The sequence below is a fragment of the Tenrec ecaudatus genome, chromosome 7 (genome assembly GCF_050624435.1).
Source record: "Tenrec ecaudatus isolate mTenEca1 chromosome 7, mTenEca1.hap1, whole genome shotgun sequence".
In the NCBI taxonomy this organism is placed as follows: Eukaryota; Metazoa; Chordata; class Mammalia; order Afrosoricida; family Tenrecidae; genus Tenrec; species Tenrec ecaudatus.
In genome coordinates this window covers 149,166,770-149,179,569 of record NC_134536.1, presented here as the reverse complement: position 1 = coordinate 149,179,569, position 12,800 = coordinate 149,166,770, and the positions used below count along the sequence as shown (strand labels likewise).

The following is a 12,800-nucleotide window of genomic DNA, read 5'->3' as shown; positions in this document are numbered from 1 at the left end:
TTTGTTTTTCTTCTAGCCGTCCACTGTATATTCTATATTATTTGCCAGCGCCAATTCAAAAACATCAGTTCTTGTTAAGTCCTTTTGCACACATTTGAGGCAATTAGGAACTGCCATTGCGAAGGTCTTTCCAGGAAGAGAGCCAACTTCGTGGTAGGTGTGGTCGAAGTAGGAAGACGGAGTCTTTCAGACCCGGTCTCTTGTTGCTGCTTCTGACTGGCTGTGTGACCCCAGCCACACTGTTCCACAGTTCTGAGCTTCTGTGTTTCTGTCTGTAAAATGGAAGTAGTGCCTGCCAGGATAGCACCTGCAGAGCCTGAACTTGGCAGTGAGCACCTCTGCCTCGTCAGATGGGATGGTGGTAGTGCCGGAATCTCATACATGTGCACCGTCACTAATTTGGAGAATTTAATGACCATTTTATCGCCTTTGGGTAAAGGAGATGCTGATCTGATGCTATTGATGTCAGTGTATTCATGCCTTAAAAATTTTTTTTTTTAATGTTTAAAGCGACTGAGACACATTGAGCTATAGATGAGAGGGGGTGATGGGATGATCATTGGCTTTTTGGTGTTGGTGCCTTGTTATCTTTCTATTTTCTCAATTGAAATGAAAGGTGCAGTAAAGCTCTGTGGTCTCTGTCTTCTCTCCTTCGCCTCCCAGGTGTGACATTTGCTGCGTCACCTTTCGAACACACCGGGGTTTGCTGCGCCACAATGCACTCGTCCACAAACAGCTCCCAAGAGATGCGATGGGGAGACCGTTCATACAGAACAACCCTCTCATTCCTGCTGGCTTCCATGACTTGGGCTTCACTGACTTCTCCTGCAGGAAGTTTCCCCGGATTTCTCAGGTATCCTGAGGCCTGGAGCACTCCCCAGTCCGAATCCTTGCGTTGAACTTCCTCTGCCCTTTCTTTAAAATGTCCTTTCAGCTTTGGTTTTTCTCCTAAACTTGCACCTCGCCCTTCCAGCCGTCATTCGATGATGGGATTGAGAGGAGAACTAGTCTTTTATGTTCCGTTGACCCTCATGCCCATGTGGGTGTGAGCGTGGATCATCCGTGCCTTTGCATATCCTTGGAGAACTTAGATGTAGGTTAAAAATTGTTCACCACCACATCCCAGCCCTGTCTCAATTTGCTCAGTTGAAATCTTGTCCTTAAGATCTTAACATTTGCTTTCACAAACCCCAGCAACCAGAAAAGCCCACTGCTACCAAGTCAAATCCAATTTATGGTGGTCCCTGAGTTAAGTTAAAGTGCCGTGCTCAGCAGGGCTTTCCTTGTTGTGGGCTTCAGGGAAGCAGTTTGCCAGAATTTTCTTTCGTGGCCCTGCTAGGTGGTTTCAAACCCACAACTCTTCAGTTAGTCGTCGAGTATAAACCCCTTGTGCCACCCAGGGACCTTCACACATGCAGTCCTGCCAGGTATGCCCAATATTGTAGTTTCTCTTACAAATGGTTCAGGTCACCACCATTTCCCTGCAGAGAGCGGCGTAGTTGTCCTCTGTTTATAAGGTTAACTGCCAGGGCTCCTGGGAGGCTGTTGTTTTCACCTCACCTTATTTGGAAATGGAGCTACAGCAGCAGTAAAGTTCTTCAAGCCCTGGTGGTCTTGTAATTAGGCGTCAGGCTGCTAATCAGACAGCAGCAGCGGTTTGAAACCACCGGGCTCTCGAGGGGAGAAAGGTGGCACTCTCTACTCCTGTCCTGAGTTAGGGTCACTGTGCGTAATGCCCGTGTGTACAGAGAACGAATTCTCCCATCGTGGAATGTTTACTCAGCCGGTTCCTTGCTTCCCTGGGGATCGGTGTTCTTCATCAAGCAAATGTGACTTTTTAAACTGTAGCTAAAAAATACACGAGGGGGGACACCCATCCCGGAAACTGCAGTGCTCCCTAAGGGCTAGCACCTCATTCCCCAACGAACCTGCCCCTGGGGGCCACTGGTAAACCTTGGTTTCTGTGCCCTTCCCTGGGCCTTTCATGTAAGGGGGAATCACATCATAATGCGTGACCTTTTGTGACTGGCTGACTTGGCCCCGAGTGAGCAGATATGATTTATTAAATACAGCATGGTTTGACTTCCTCCATCCCTGCGTGGCACGTCAGGAGAGGTCACACCCTATGCGTTGTGGCGAGAGACTGGAGGCTAGGGCCATGGTTTCCCAGTTTTTAATGCTCTGCTTTATCCCGGGTCTGGTGCAGGCCTGGTGTGAAGCGAACCTGCGGCGGTGCATCAGCGAACAGCACCGCTTCGTCTGCGAGACCTGCGACAAAGCATTTCCCATGCCCCACTCGCTTGCCCTGCACCGGCAGACCCACAGCGCCGGGGACGCGGAGCGGGAGAAGGCGCCTCCCAAGCCCCTGGCCGGGGACACGCTTGATCAGAAAGTCTTCCTGGCCTTGTTGGGCCTGCAGCACACCAAAGACGTGAAGGTCACCCTCACCGAGGAGCCGCTGCCGGATGACAACCAGGCCATCCAGCTCGAGACACTCAGGTGCCAGGTAACTCAGGAGCCTGCCTGTGCCAGCCTGCTGAGTCTGTCCCCCTTTGAGGCCACTTCCCTCGGAGGCCAGCTCACCGTCCTCCCAACCACCAAGGGCAGCGTGAAGCATCTGTCCCTACAGCCCTTCCAGAAGGGCTTCATCATCCAGCCTGACAGCAGTATTGTGGTCAAGCCCATCTCCAATGAGTCGGCCATCGAGCTGGCCGACATCCAGCAGATCCTGAAGATGGCCTCCTCCGCGCCCCCCCAAATCAGTCTTCCGCCCCTCTCCAAGGCCCCACCCATGCCCCTGCAGGCCATCTTCAAGCACATGCCCCCACTAAAGCCAAAGCCCCTGGTTACGCCGCGCACGGTGGTGACCACCTCCACACCCCCGCCCCTGGTCAACACCCAGCAGGCGTCTCCGGGCTGCATCAGCCCCAGCCTGCCGCCGCCCCCACTCAAGCTGCTCAAGAGCTCCGTGGAGGCTGCCTCCAATGCCCACCTGCTTCAGTCCAAGTCTGGGGCCCAGCCCAGTGCCACCACCCAGCTCTTCCTGCAGCCCCATGCGGAGCTGGCGGGCCAGCCCGAGATGAAGACGCAGCTGGAGCAAGACAGCATCATCGAGGCGCTGCTGCCCCTGAACATGGAAGCCAAGATCAAGCAGGAGATCACAGAAGGTGACCTCAAGGCCCTCATGGCGGGGCCCGCCGGCAAGAAGGCGCCCGCCATGCGCAAGGTCCTGTACCCCTGCCGCTTCTGCAACCAGGTGTTTGCCTTCTCGGGCGTGCTGCGCGCCCACGTGCGTTCCCACCTGGGCATCTCGCCCTACCAGTGCAACATCTGCGACTACATCGCTGCCGACAAGGCCGCCCTCATCCGCCACCTGCGCACACACAGTGGGGAGCGGCCCTACATCTGCAAGATCTGCCACTACCCCTTCACAGTCAAGGCCAACTGCGAGCGGCACCTGCGCAAGAAGCACCTGAAGGCCACCCGCAAGGACATCGAGAAAAACATCGAGTATGTAACCAGCAGCGCCGCGGAGATAGTGGATGCCTTCTGCACCCCAGACACCGTGTGCCGGCTGTGCGGGGAAGACCTCAAGCACTACCGGGCCCTGCGCATCCACATGCGGACCCACTGCGGCCGGGGCCTGGGCGGCTGCCAGAAGGGCCGCAAACCCTTTGAGTGCAAGGAGTGCAGCTCGGCCTTTGCGGCCAAGCGCAACTGCATCCACCACATCGCCAAGCAGCACCTGCACGTGCCCGAGCACGAGATCGAAAACTACGTGCTGGCCGCAGACGAGGGGAGCCCCGCTGAAGGGCCGGCCGCCCAGGCTGCCGGCTTGGTGGCAGAGGGCGGCTACAGTGCCTTCGCCGACCGCAAGCCCATTGCAGCCTTCCTGGAGCCCCAGAACGGCTTTCTGCACGCAGGCCCCGGCCTAGGCCCCCACGTCTCAGTCAAGCTGGAGCCCTCCAGTGGCTTTGCAGTGGACTTCAGTGAGCCCCTGGACTTCTCCCAGAAGGGCCTGGCCCTGGTCCACGTGAAACAGGAAAGCACTGCTTCCTTCATGAGCACCTCTCCCCTGGCCCCCTACGACTGCTCCATGGAGCCCATTGACCTCTCTGTCCCCAAAAACCCCAGAAGAGGAGACAAGGAAACGGAGGCCCCCGGTGAGGCCAGGAAACCTGAGCAGGACCCCCAAGATGGCGAGCAGCCTCTGGCTGCCCCACCCCTGTGCCCCACTCTGCCGGGAGTGTTTGGGCCCAATGGGGGTTTGGACAAGCCCACAGCCCCTGCACTGGCCACCTCGACGGCACCACCGAGGGAGCCCCATGCTCAGGCCCTACAGGCCCCCGTGCAGCTCACAGTCCCCTTCTACTCCTCTCCCCTCCTGGCCAGCCCCACCCTCCTTAGCAACTCGGCCCTCATCAGCAGCTCAGGCCTGCTGCGGCCCTTGCGCCCCAAGCCACCCCTGCTCTTGCCAAAGCCCCCTGTGACCGAGGAGTTGCCCCCGCTGGCCTCCATTGCCCAGATCATCTCCTCTGTGTCCTCGGCCTCCACTCTACTGAAGACCAAGGCGGCTGAGCCAGGGCCGGCCAGCGCAGGCAGTGCCCCCTCAGGCCCCGACACTGGGGGTGGTGCCATGCCCAAAGCCACCCCCACCCCCGCTGACTTGACCAGCCCACAAGACTCTGGAGACCCGCCTGCCACAGCCACCAGCCCCGAGGCTGCCTCTCCCACAGAGCAGGGCCCAGTGGGCGCGTCCAAGAAGAGGGGCCGGAAGAAAGGCGTGAAGAGCAGGTCCAAGGTCAGCAGCGGCAGCGTGGACCTGGACTCGAGCGGGGAGTTCGCCAGCATCGAGAAGATGCTGGCCACCACAGATACCAACAAGTTCAGCCCGTTCCTGCAGAGTGCCGAGGATGATGGGCAAGAGGAAGTAGCTGCCGCCCCTGCTGACCCCCACGGGCCCAGTGACGAGGAGCAGGCCAGCCCCCCAGAAGACAGGGCGCTCAGGGCCAGGCGCAACTCCTATGCCAACTGCCTACAGAAGATCAGCTGCCCCCACTGCCCCCGTGTTTTCCCATGGGCCAGCTCCCTGCAGAGGCACATGCTCACGCACACTGGTAAGAGGCCACTTCCTGCCAAGGTGTGTGGGAGTGGGGATGGGGGCGGGGGCTTTGACCACAGCCAGGGCCCGCCTGCTCTCTCCTGTTTCTGAAGCAGAGGGCCTGCCTGGTGGTGGTGTGGTTAGTCCCAGGATGCCCTCGGTAACCAGCCGAGCCTCTGGGCCCGGGTCAGAACCTGCAGCAGACAGCTGTGCCAGGTATGTTAATGCAAACGAGCAAGGTGGCCAGGGTCTTTCACGCCCCAGGTGACAGCCAGGAGAAAGGCTTCATAGGAAGTTTTTGGGCCATAATGAACTTGGAGCTGAGACAGGGTCAGCTGTGCCCCGATATCACCGCAGCAGCTCTTTGCACTTGGAGCACTCTATGCTGTTGTTTTCGCTATTGGGTTTGGGGGAGTGGGGAGGCAGAGGAGGTATCCCCACAGAGTGATGCCAGCCGCCTGGCCCAGCACACTGAGTCAGTGTCGTCTTCTGTGTGTTTAGAAAGCAGGCACAGATGGTGGTGGGGCTTTGTTAAATTTTATTTAGGCAAAAATTGTCAGCTGCTCTAGGGAGACATCCACATAGGAAACCACATTTTGAGGAGCTGGCTAAAATTACCAGAAAGATGGGGTTCTTTGCTTGCTTGTTAGCTTCATGTATATATGTTGGTTTTTTACAGAGAGGTTTCAAATAAGGAATATACTTTAAATAATTTGGCAGTGGATCCTTCCAATATCCAAATGACTGTACAAATTTCACACTATGCATTGATTTGTAAACAGACGTTTAAAATAAAGAACTTCCTCTACATGGTTTTATACTAGGCACTTCACCCAAGATTAATAGTGAATTAAGGAGTACGGTGGGTGAAATCTTCACCTTTCGGGAGTCTGCAACCCAAAAATTAACAGATAGAACCCCAAAACAACCAAGAGTTAGGTGGTTTGGTACTGCCAGCTCAAAATACAGAATGCCCAGTCAAATCTGAATTTCAGATCAATCGCACATGATTTTCAATAATCATTTTCCACACAACACTTAAGCTATATCTGTGCCTTATAAAGAGCAAGCCCCTTTGCTGTCCAGTAAGTTCTGGCTCATGGCAGCTTTCCGTGTGCCAAAGCAGGCCTGCCCCATAAGGTTTTCTTGGTTGTCGTCTTTACAGAAGCGGGCCGCTAGGCCTCCCTTCCCTGATTCGGAGTTTGTTTGGAGGGGGCTTCAGAAAGTTCGTGGAAAAACCATGAAAAGGCCACCACATTCTCCCATGGATGTTCTGAAGCCCCCTCAATCCCTGTACTAAAAGCTGATTCATGGTTCACTGACATTCACCACGGACTGGGGCCTTGTACTTGCTGAGGCAGGGTGAGTCAGGCCCTGGACCAGGTGGGAAGCCCTTGCCCGGTAGCCAGTCACAGTGGGAGGCTCTGAGGCAGCTCAGGAGGACTGTAGACCAGTGGTTCTCAACCCATGGGGGTCAAACGACCTTTTTGCAGGGGTGGCCTGATTCATAACTGTAGCAAAATTACAGTGATGAAGTAGCAGTGAAAACAATTTAAAATAATAATAATAATTTTACGGTTGGAGGTCACCACAACAAAGGGTTGCAGCATTAGGAAGGTTGAGAGCCCCTGGACTCTAGACAGAGGGCCCAGGGAGGTCACAGGGCTGTTGGTGAGGAGACTGGGGAGCGGGGGAGTTGGGGGCCCTCCAGTGGAAGCTAGCCTGCCTCCCTCATGTAATGGGGCCTCGAACCCATGAATCGAGTGGTAGAAGGCAGGGTGGAATCAGGAGTGCCTGGCAGCAGAGGGCTCCTTTAACTGGAACCAGAATGTTTGGATTCATCAAACACACTATGCGTTTGTGGCCATGATTCTCCTTTCCTGTGACCTCGTCTGAGAGTGAGGTAAGCCCCATGACGGGAGGTCCCACACCTTCGCGGTGTCTTCTCCCCCTTTGAGCGGCCTCTGTTCATCCCAGCAGAGCAGTCTGTGCTTTGCCGAGGGCAGCTGGTCTGGACGGAATGATTAGTGTAGCTCTCACCCTTCTTCACAGCCGCCTCCCTCCGCCCGCCTGCTTCAGCTGGCTTCGCTGGGCCAGGTCAGTAGTGTGCACTGCATGAGTGCATTCGTCCCGGGTCTTCTCCTGTCTGCCTAAGCTGAGGGACATAGCCACAGTTTCCTCTCCAAGGCCGGGCATGCACCTTTGTGGATGTGTGGTGCGTGCGTGTTCCTACATGGGAATCCAGCGGTTACAATTGCCCAAGCGATTGAATACCAAAATACTACAGCCGGCTGAACAGCCGCCAGGGTACGCGACAGTGCAGGGAGGGAAGGAAAGCGGTCTACTCAGGAAAGTAGTGATTCTGCGGGGCAGTGTAGTAGGGGGTGCCCCATCGTGACTCCCAGCACACTCACCGGTGGCCTTTTGAACCCCACTTATGTCATCCCATCACATGAGACCTCAGAATAAGAAAAAATTCTTGGAAAGTTCGTGAAATTAACAGATCTATGACATTTCTCCGTGAACTTTTTCAAAGCTTCATATATGTTCTTGTAATGGAGCCTGTGGGCCCTGCCTGGGACTAGGGAGCATTCAGTGTCGGTAGAGAGGTCTGTGAGGATAGCGTTCCCATTTTTCCAGGAGGAAACTGAGTCTTGGAGAGGCTAACCCGCTTGCCCAGGACCTTGTCAGCAGTTGGGTTTTCACATGTCCTACATGGAGCTTTGCGATAAGGGTCGAACCCAGATCTGAAGCCCAGAACATTATTAGTTGGATAACAAGTTAGTGATGACAGGCTTAAATGAATTGTGCCTGAGAAACCATACAAAGGGTTGAGCCCACTAGGCCGTCTCTCACTTTGTGTGTTTGGATGTCACGGCTCTGGCTTCCAAGAACAGTCTCGGCGTCCTCTTTATTAAATGGTGCTACAGAACGCTTGTGGGAGAGTGGTTTACAAGCTGTGGTACTAACTGCTGGGTCATCAATATGAAACTACCCGCCCCTCTGGGGGACAGAGATGAGGCTTTCTGTTCTCATCAAGATTTACTATCTGGGACCCGATAGGGTGCCTGTGAGGCCATGGGTGCAATGGCAGTAGCCCTTGAATGGTGTAATTGGTAAACACACTCAGCTGCTAACTGAAAGGTTGACCGTTTTAATCCTCTAATGGCACCTAGGAAGAAAGGCCTGGCGATCTGCTGCTAAGACACCAGCCACTGGGGACCCCACAGAGGTTTTATTCTGACCCTCATGAGTCGATAGCAGCTACCGGTTTCTGATTCTCTGCTGGAAGCTCCCTGTCCATCTGTGTCAGGGCTGGCGGGAATGTGGGAGGTCACTAACCCCGCCTGCTCTGCGAAGACCAAGTGTTTTTCCGTCAGAGTGCTCTGTCCTGTGGGAGACTCCGAGAGCTGAGTGCTCCGACCTGTGGAAGGCACAGTCTCCAGAAGCTCTGAAGAAAGACAAGGCCTTCACTTAAACCAAATGCCGTGGTGCCATTGAGTCACTGCCAATCGCTAGCAGACCCCATACGCCACGAGTAGAACTGCTCCCGGGGATTTTCTTGCCTGTAATCGTTACAAAAGCCAATCATTGACAGGCCCTCTTTACAAGTCACCCCCGGTGGGTTTGAACTGCCAGCCTGCAGCTAAGTAGCTGAGTGTCCAGTGTGTGCACCATTCAGGGAGGCAGACAGGATGGGAACTGAACAGTGACCTTGAACCTGCCCTGACACCAACAAAAGGTGTCAGCCCAGAAGGAGGGAGGCTTTTTATATGTAGTATGGGGCAATTCCTGGAACCCCCCAGATAGTAATAAAAGCAGACAGACCTGGAACTATGTATGCCTTTTCATTTTGTTTTTGCTTGTTTGCTATCTATTTATTTATTCCCTTTTTATTCAATCTTTTGTTTTCTTTTTGCTTTGTCTCTGTTTTTGTTGGTTTGCCTACCAGCATCTGGTCTGTTGGTTCCAGAGGGGCTTGACTGGGGTAGGGTGGAGTCCAGGGAAGGGAGCGCTGAGCAAGCAACGCCATAGACTGGGAACAACTAGGGAATTAAAATCAACAAGGACATAAAGATTGTAGGGGTGTTGGAGCAACAGCAGTCTAGCTGAGAGGAAATACTAAGAGGCAGAAGAAGGGTGAGCATGATGGTGGGACAGGAGGAAGGTAAAAGGAAACAGGAAAGATCTAGGAAGCAAAGCTATGGGTAGAAGTATAGGCATAGGTGTATACATACGTAAATACATTAATTCATAAAAATAGAGGTATTGGCCTATGTACGTATATTTATATGGCAATACACTGAGGTAGTGGATGGACTTTTGGGTCTCTGTTCAAGCCGTCCCTCAACGCAAGAACATTTTGTTCTAACAACCTGGCATTCTGAGATGTTCACCCTCCCGGCACAATGGCTGAAGACAAAATGGGTGCATAAGCAAATGTAAAGAAAGTGGATGATGCCCAGCTATCAAAAGATCTACATCTGGGGTCTCAAAGTCTTGAAGACAAACAAGCGGCCATCTAGCTGAGAAGCAACAAGCCCACATGGAAGAAGCACGCCAGCCTGTGCAATTTTGAGGTGTCAACAGGATCAGGTAACAGACACCAGAAGACCCAAAACAAACCAAAAAATCCATATTGTTGAGAACGGGGGTGGGTGGCAGGGTGGGCAGAGCAGAGGCCCAGAACCTATTTGTAAACAGGACACTCCCTCACAGAAGGGTCACAAGGAAGGGATGAGTCAACGAGGGCACAGCATAGCACCAATGAGACACACAATATTCCCCTGGTTCCTTGAGGCTTCCTCACCCCCCACTATCCTGACCCCAGTCCTGCCTTTCACTTCAGGCTAGAGCAGAGCATGTGCACAGGTACAAATAAGAACCCAACACAGGGAATCCAGGTCAGATAAACCCCTGAGGAGCACAAATGGGAGTAATGATGCCAGTGGGGCAGGGGGAAGGTAGGGAGTAGAGAGGAGGAAGTGGGAACCCGTTGCAATGATGGACACCCCCTGTGGGGGAAGGGAGACAGTGGTAGGTATACAATATGTAAATAATAATAATGTATAATTTATCAAGGGGGTCACCAGGGAGGGAGGGAAATAAGGAGAGCAGATACCAAGGGCTCAAATAGAAAGTGTTTAGAAAATGATGATGGCAACATATGTACAATTATGTTTGATACAATTGATCTGCGGATTGTTAGGAGCCTCCAATAAAATGGTCTCTTAAAAAAAAATAAATACCGTATATACTCGCGTATAAGCCGAGCCGAATATCAGCCAAGGCGCCTAATTTTACCACAAAAAAAACTGCATTTAAAATTTGCTTTAATAAGTAGGAGCTTGAAAAAAATGTGCTGTAAAACTCGGCTTCTACACGAGTATATACGGTAAGTGGAGTATGAAAATCCAGGGCTCTGGCCAGAGGCTTTGTGTAGTCTGCAGTTTCCTAGTTGCACTGAAATTAGAAGTCTTGAAACAGGCTTCAAAAGTTAACGGGAAAATTCCACTCTCTCCTAATTCTATTTTTCCACGAATTCTTTGAAGCCCCCTCACATCTGGAGAGTCAGCCTTCTCTCACACCTCATCCACAGGCAGGTATCCCTGTGCTGTCTGTCCTTGGGCTGGCTTGCTCACGCCGCACCCATCCCGGAGACAGCTGTCCTTCCACCGAGGGCCTGGTCTCACGAACTCGCTCACCTCACTGGGAGGGAGGCTGGCTTCCAGGAATTGTGGCTGAATGAGGAAGCAGGCTGCTTGATGTCCTTCTTTGTCTCCATGCACACACCCCTGGCCCCAGCTGAATTTCTTCCTCCCATTCCTCACCCATTGCTTTCTAACAGTGCCTGGTGTCTCACCTCTACCTGAATAGCATTAATACTCCAGGAGAGAGCTATGCGCTGTCCTTCCCCCTCCTGCACACCTCTGGGCTTGCAGGGCACAGGTAGAGGAGAGCGTGCCAGCACGCAGAGCCAGGGTGTTTCTTAGCTTCCTCCTTCCCCTTCCTCCTGGCAAGAAGAAGGGTTTGGACCGGGAGGGCCATGATCCCGCCAGTTGCCACATCCTGGGATCCCTTGACCCCTTAAGAGTTTCTCACGGCTGAATCCCCTGCTCTTTGCCAACTTGGGGCTCTCTCCACCCACCAGGCATCAGAGTGGGAATCAATAAAATTTCCAAACCTGCGTGTGGAAAGAGCGTAGGATACCAGTTGTGTTTGGCTCCTGCCTCCCCAAGTTGATGCCACTCAGTGGCAGTGGGTTGGGGCTGGACATCCCCCACGCCTCTGCCTGTGAGGGTGGGGGCAGTGGGGGAGAGAAGCCTGGAGCCCAGAAGCCGCCTCAGCTCCTTTACAAGGCAACTGCCAGGTTTTCCACCCTAATTACGACTCATGTTTCTAACCTTGAATCAATCCCCTTGAAGAAATGAGCAAAATGTTAAAAATAATGTCCAGTTCTGTTTTTCTGACCTGATGATCAAGATCAAACATATTGCCGTGTGTGTGTGTGTGTGCGCGTGCGCGCGCGTGCGCAAGTGCAAGAGCTCTTCTTGACTTTTCAGTCTGGTAAAGTGTACAAAGGGGCTTCAACAAGTTAGTGGAACAATAGAATGAAAACGATCATGGGATTCCCACGTGGACTTTTTAGAGCCCCCCTCACATCTAACACAATTGACTAGCTGAACCGTGTGCCACGTGACCAGTGCGCTCTTCTTCCCTGCAAACAGACTCCCTGGCCCTGCGCCACGAAAGCCTCGTCCTCCCTTCCCTGTGGCCGGGGAGCTGTAATCTGCCCCCTCTCTCTGTGCATTTGCCCAACTGACTGTAATGCATGTCTTTTTGTGGGCTTGCTTAGCATAGTTTTCCAGATCCATTGAGCTTTCCTCTGTCGATTGTTCATTGTTCTCTTTTCATAGCCCAGTGTCTGCCAGATCATGTAGTTGAGTATAGAACTCTGTCTTTGTTGCTTGGCTGTTTGGTGAGAGCTAGAACTGGCAGGCTGGTGCTTTTAATGCCCACATGGTGTAGGTCATAGGTTTTGGAGGAAAGGTAAGCCTTGTGGGTTGCCAGGGAGGGACCTTTGAGAACACCCCAGCCTGTGTGATCATGAGATGTTGAAGGGACCAGGTATAAGGCATCATCAGAACAAAAAAAAACCTTACCATAGTGAATGAGGGGGGAGTGCAGAGTGGAGACTCAAAGCCCTTTTGTCGGCCACTGGAGATCCCCTTGCAGAGGGATCTACGGGAGGAGACAAGCCAGTCAAGGTGCGATGTGGCAACGATGAAAAATACAACTTTCCTCTAGCTCCTAAATGCTTCCTCCCCTCCACCCCCCATCATGATCCCAATTCTACCTTGCAAGTCTGGCTAGACCAGAGGATGTACACTGGTACAGATAGGAACTGGAAACAGGGAATCCAGGAAGGATGGTACCTTCAGGACCAGTGGTGTGAGTGGCAATACTGGGAGGGTAGAGAGAGGGTGGGTTGGAAAGGGGGAACCGATTACAAGGATCTATATGTAACCTCTTCCCTGGGGGATGGACAACAGAAAAAGTGGGTAAAGGGAGATGCCGGAAGGGCAAGATATGACAAAATAATAATTTATAAACTCTCAAGGGCTCATGACGGAGGGAGGGGGAAGCGGGGAGGGAGGGCAAAAAATGACCTGATGCCAGGGGCTTGGGTGGAAAGCAA

The 12,800-nt window shown here is 53.1% G+C and overlaps 1 protein-coding gene across 5 annotated transcripts in view; it reads left to right on the top strand.

Annotated features, from left to right (window-relative positions):
* Positions 1-12,800, top strand: part of RREB1 (ras responsive element binding protein 1) — a 156,958-nt gene that overhangs the window by 130,530 nt on the left and 13,628 nt on the right. For all 5 annotated transcript variants that reach the window (XM_075555244.1, XM_075555246.1, XM_075555241.1 and 2 more), the window contains exons 9-10: positions 664-853; positions 2,207-5,117. In XM_075555244.1, coding sequence (XP_075411359.1) covers positions 664-853; positions 2,207-5,117 — 3,101 coding nt within the window. The remainder of the gene's footprint in view (positions 1-663; positions 854-2,206; positions 5,118-12,800) is intronic.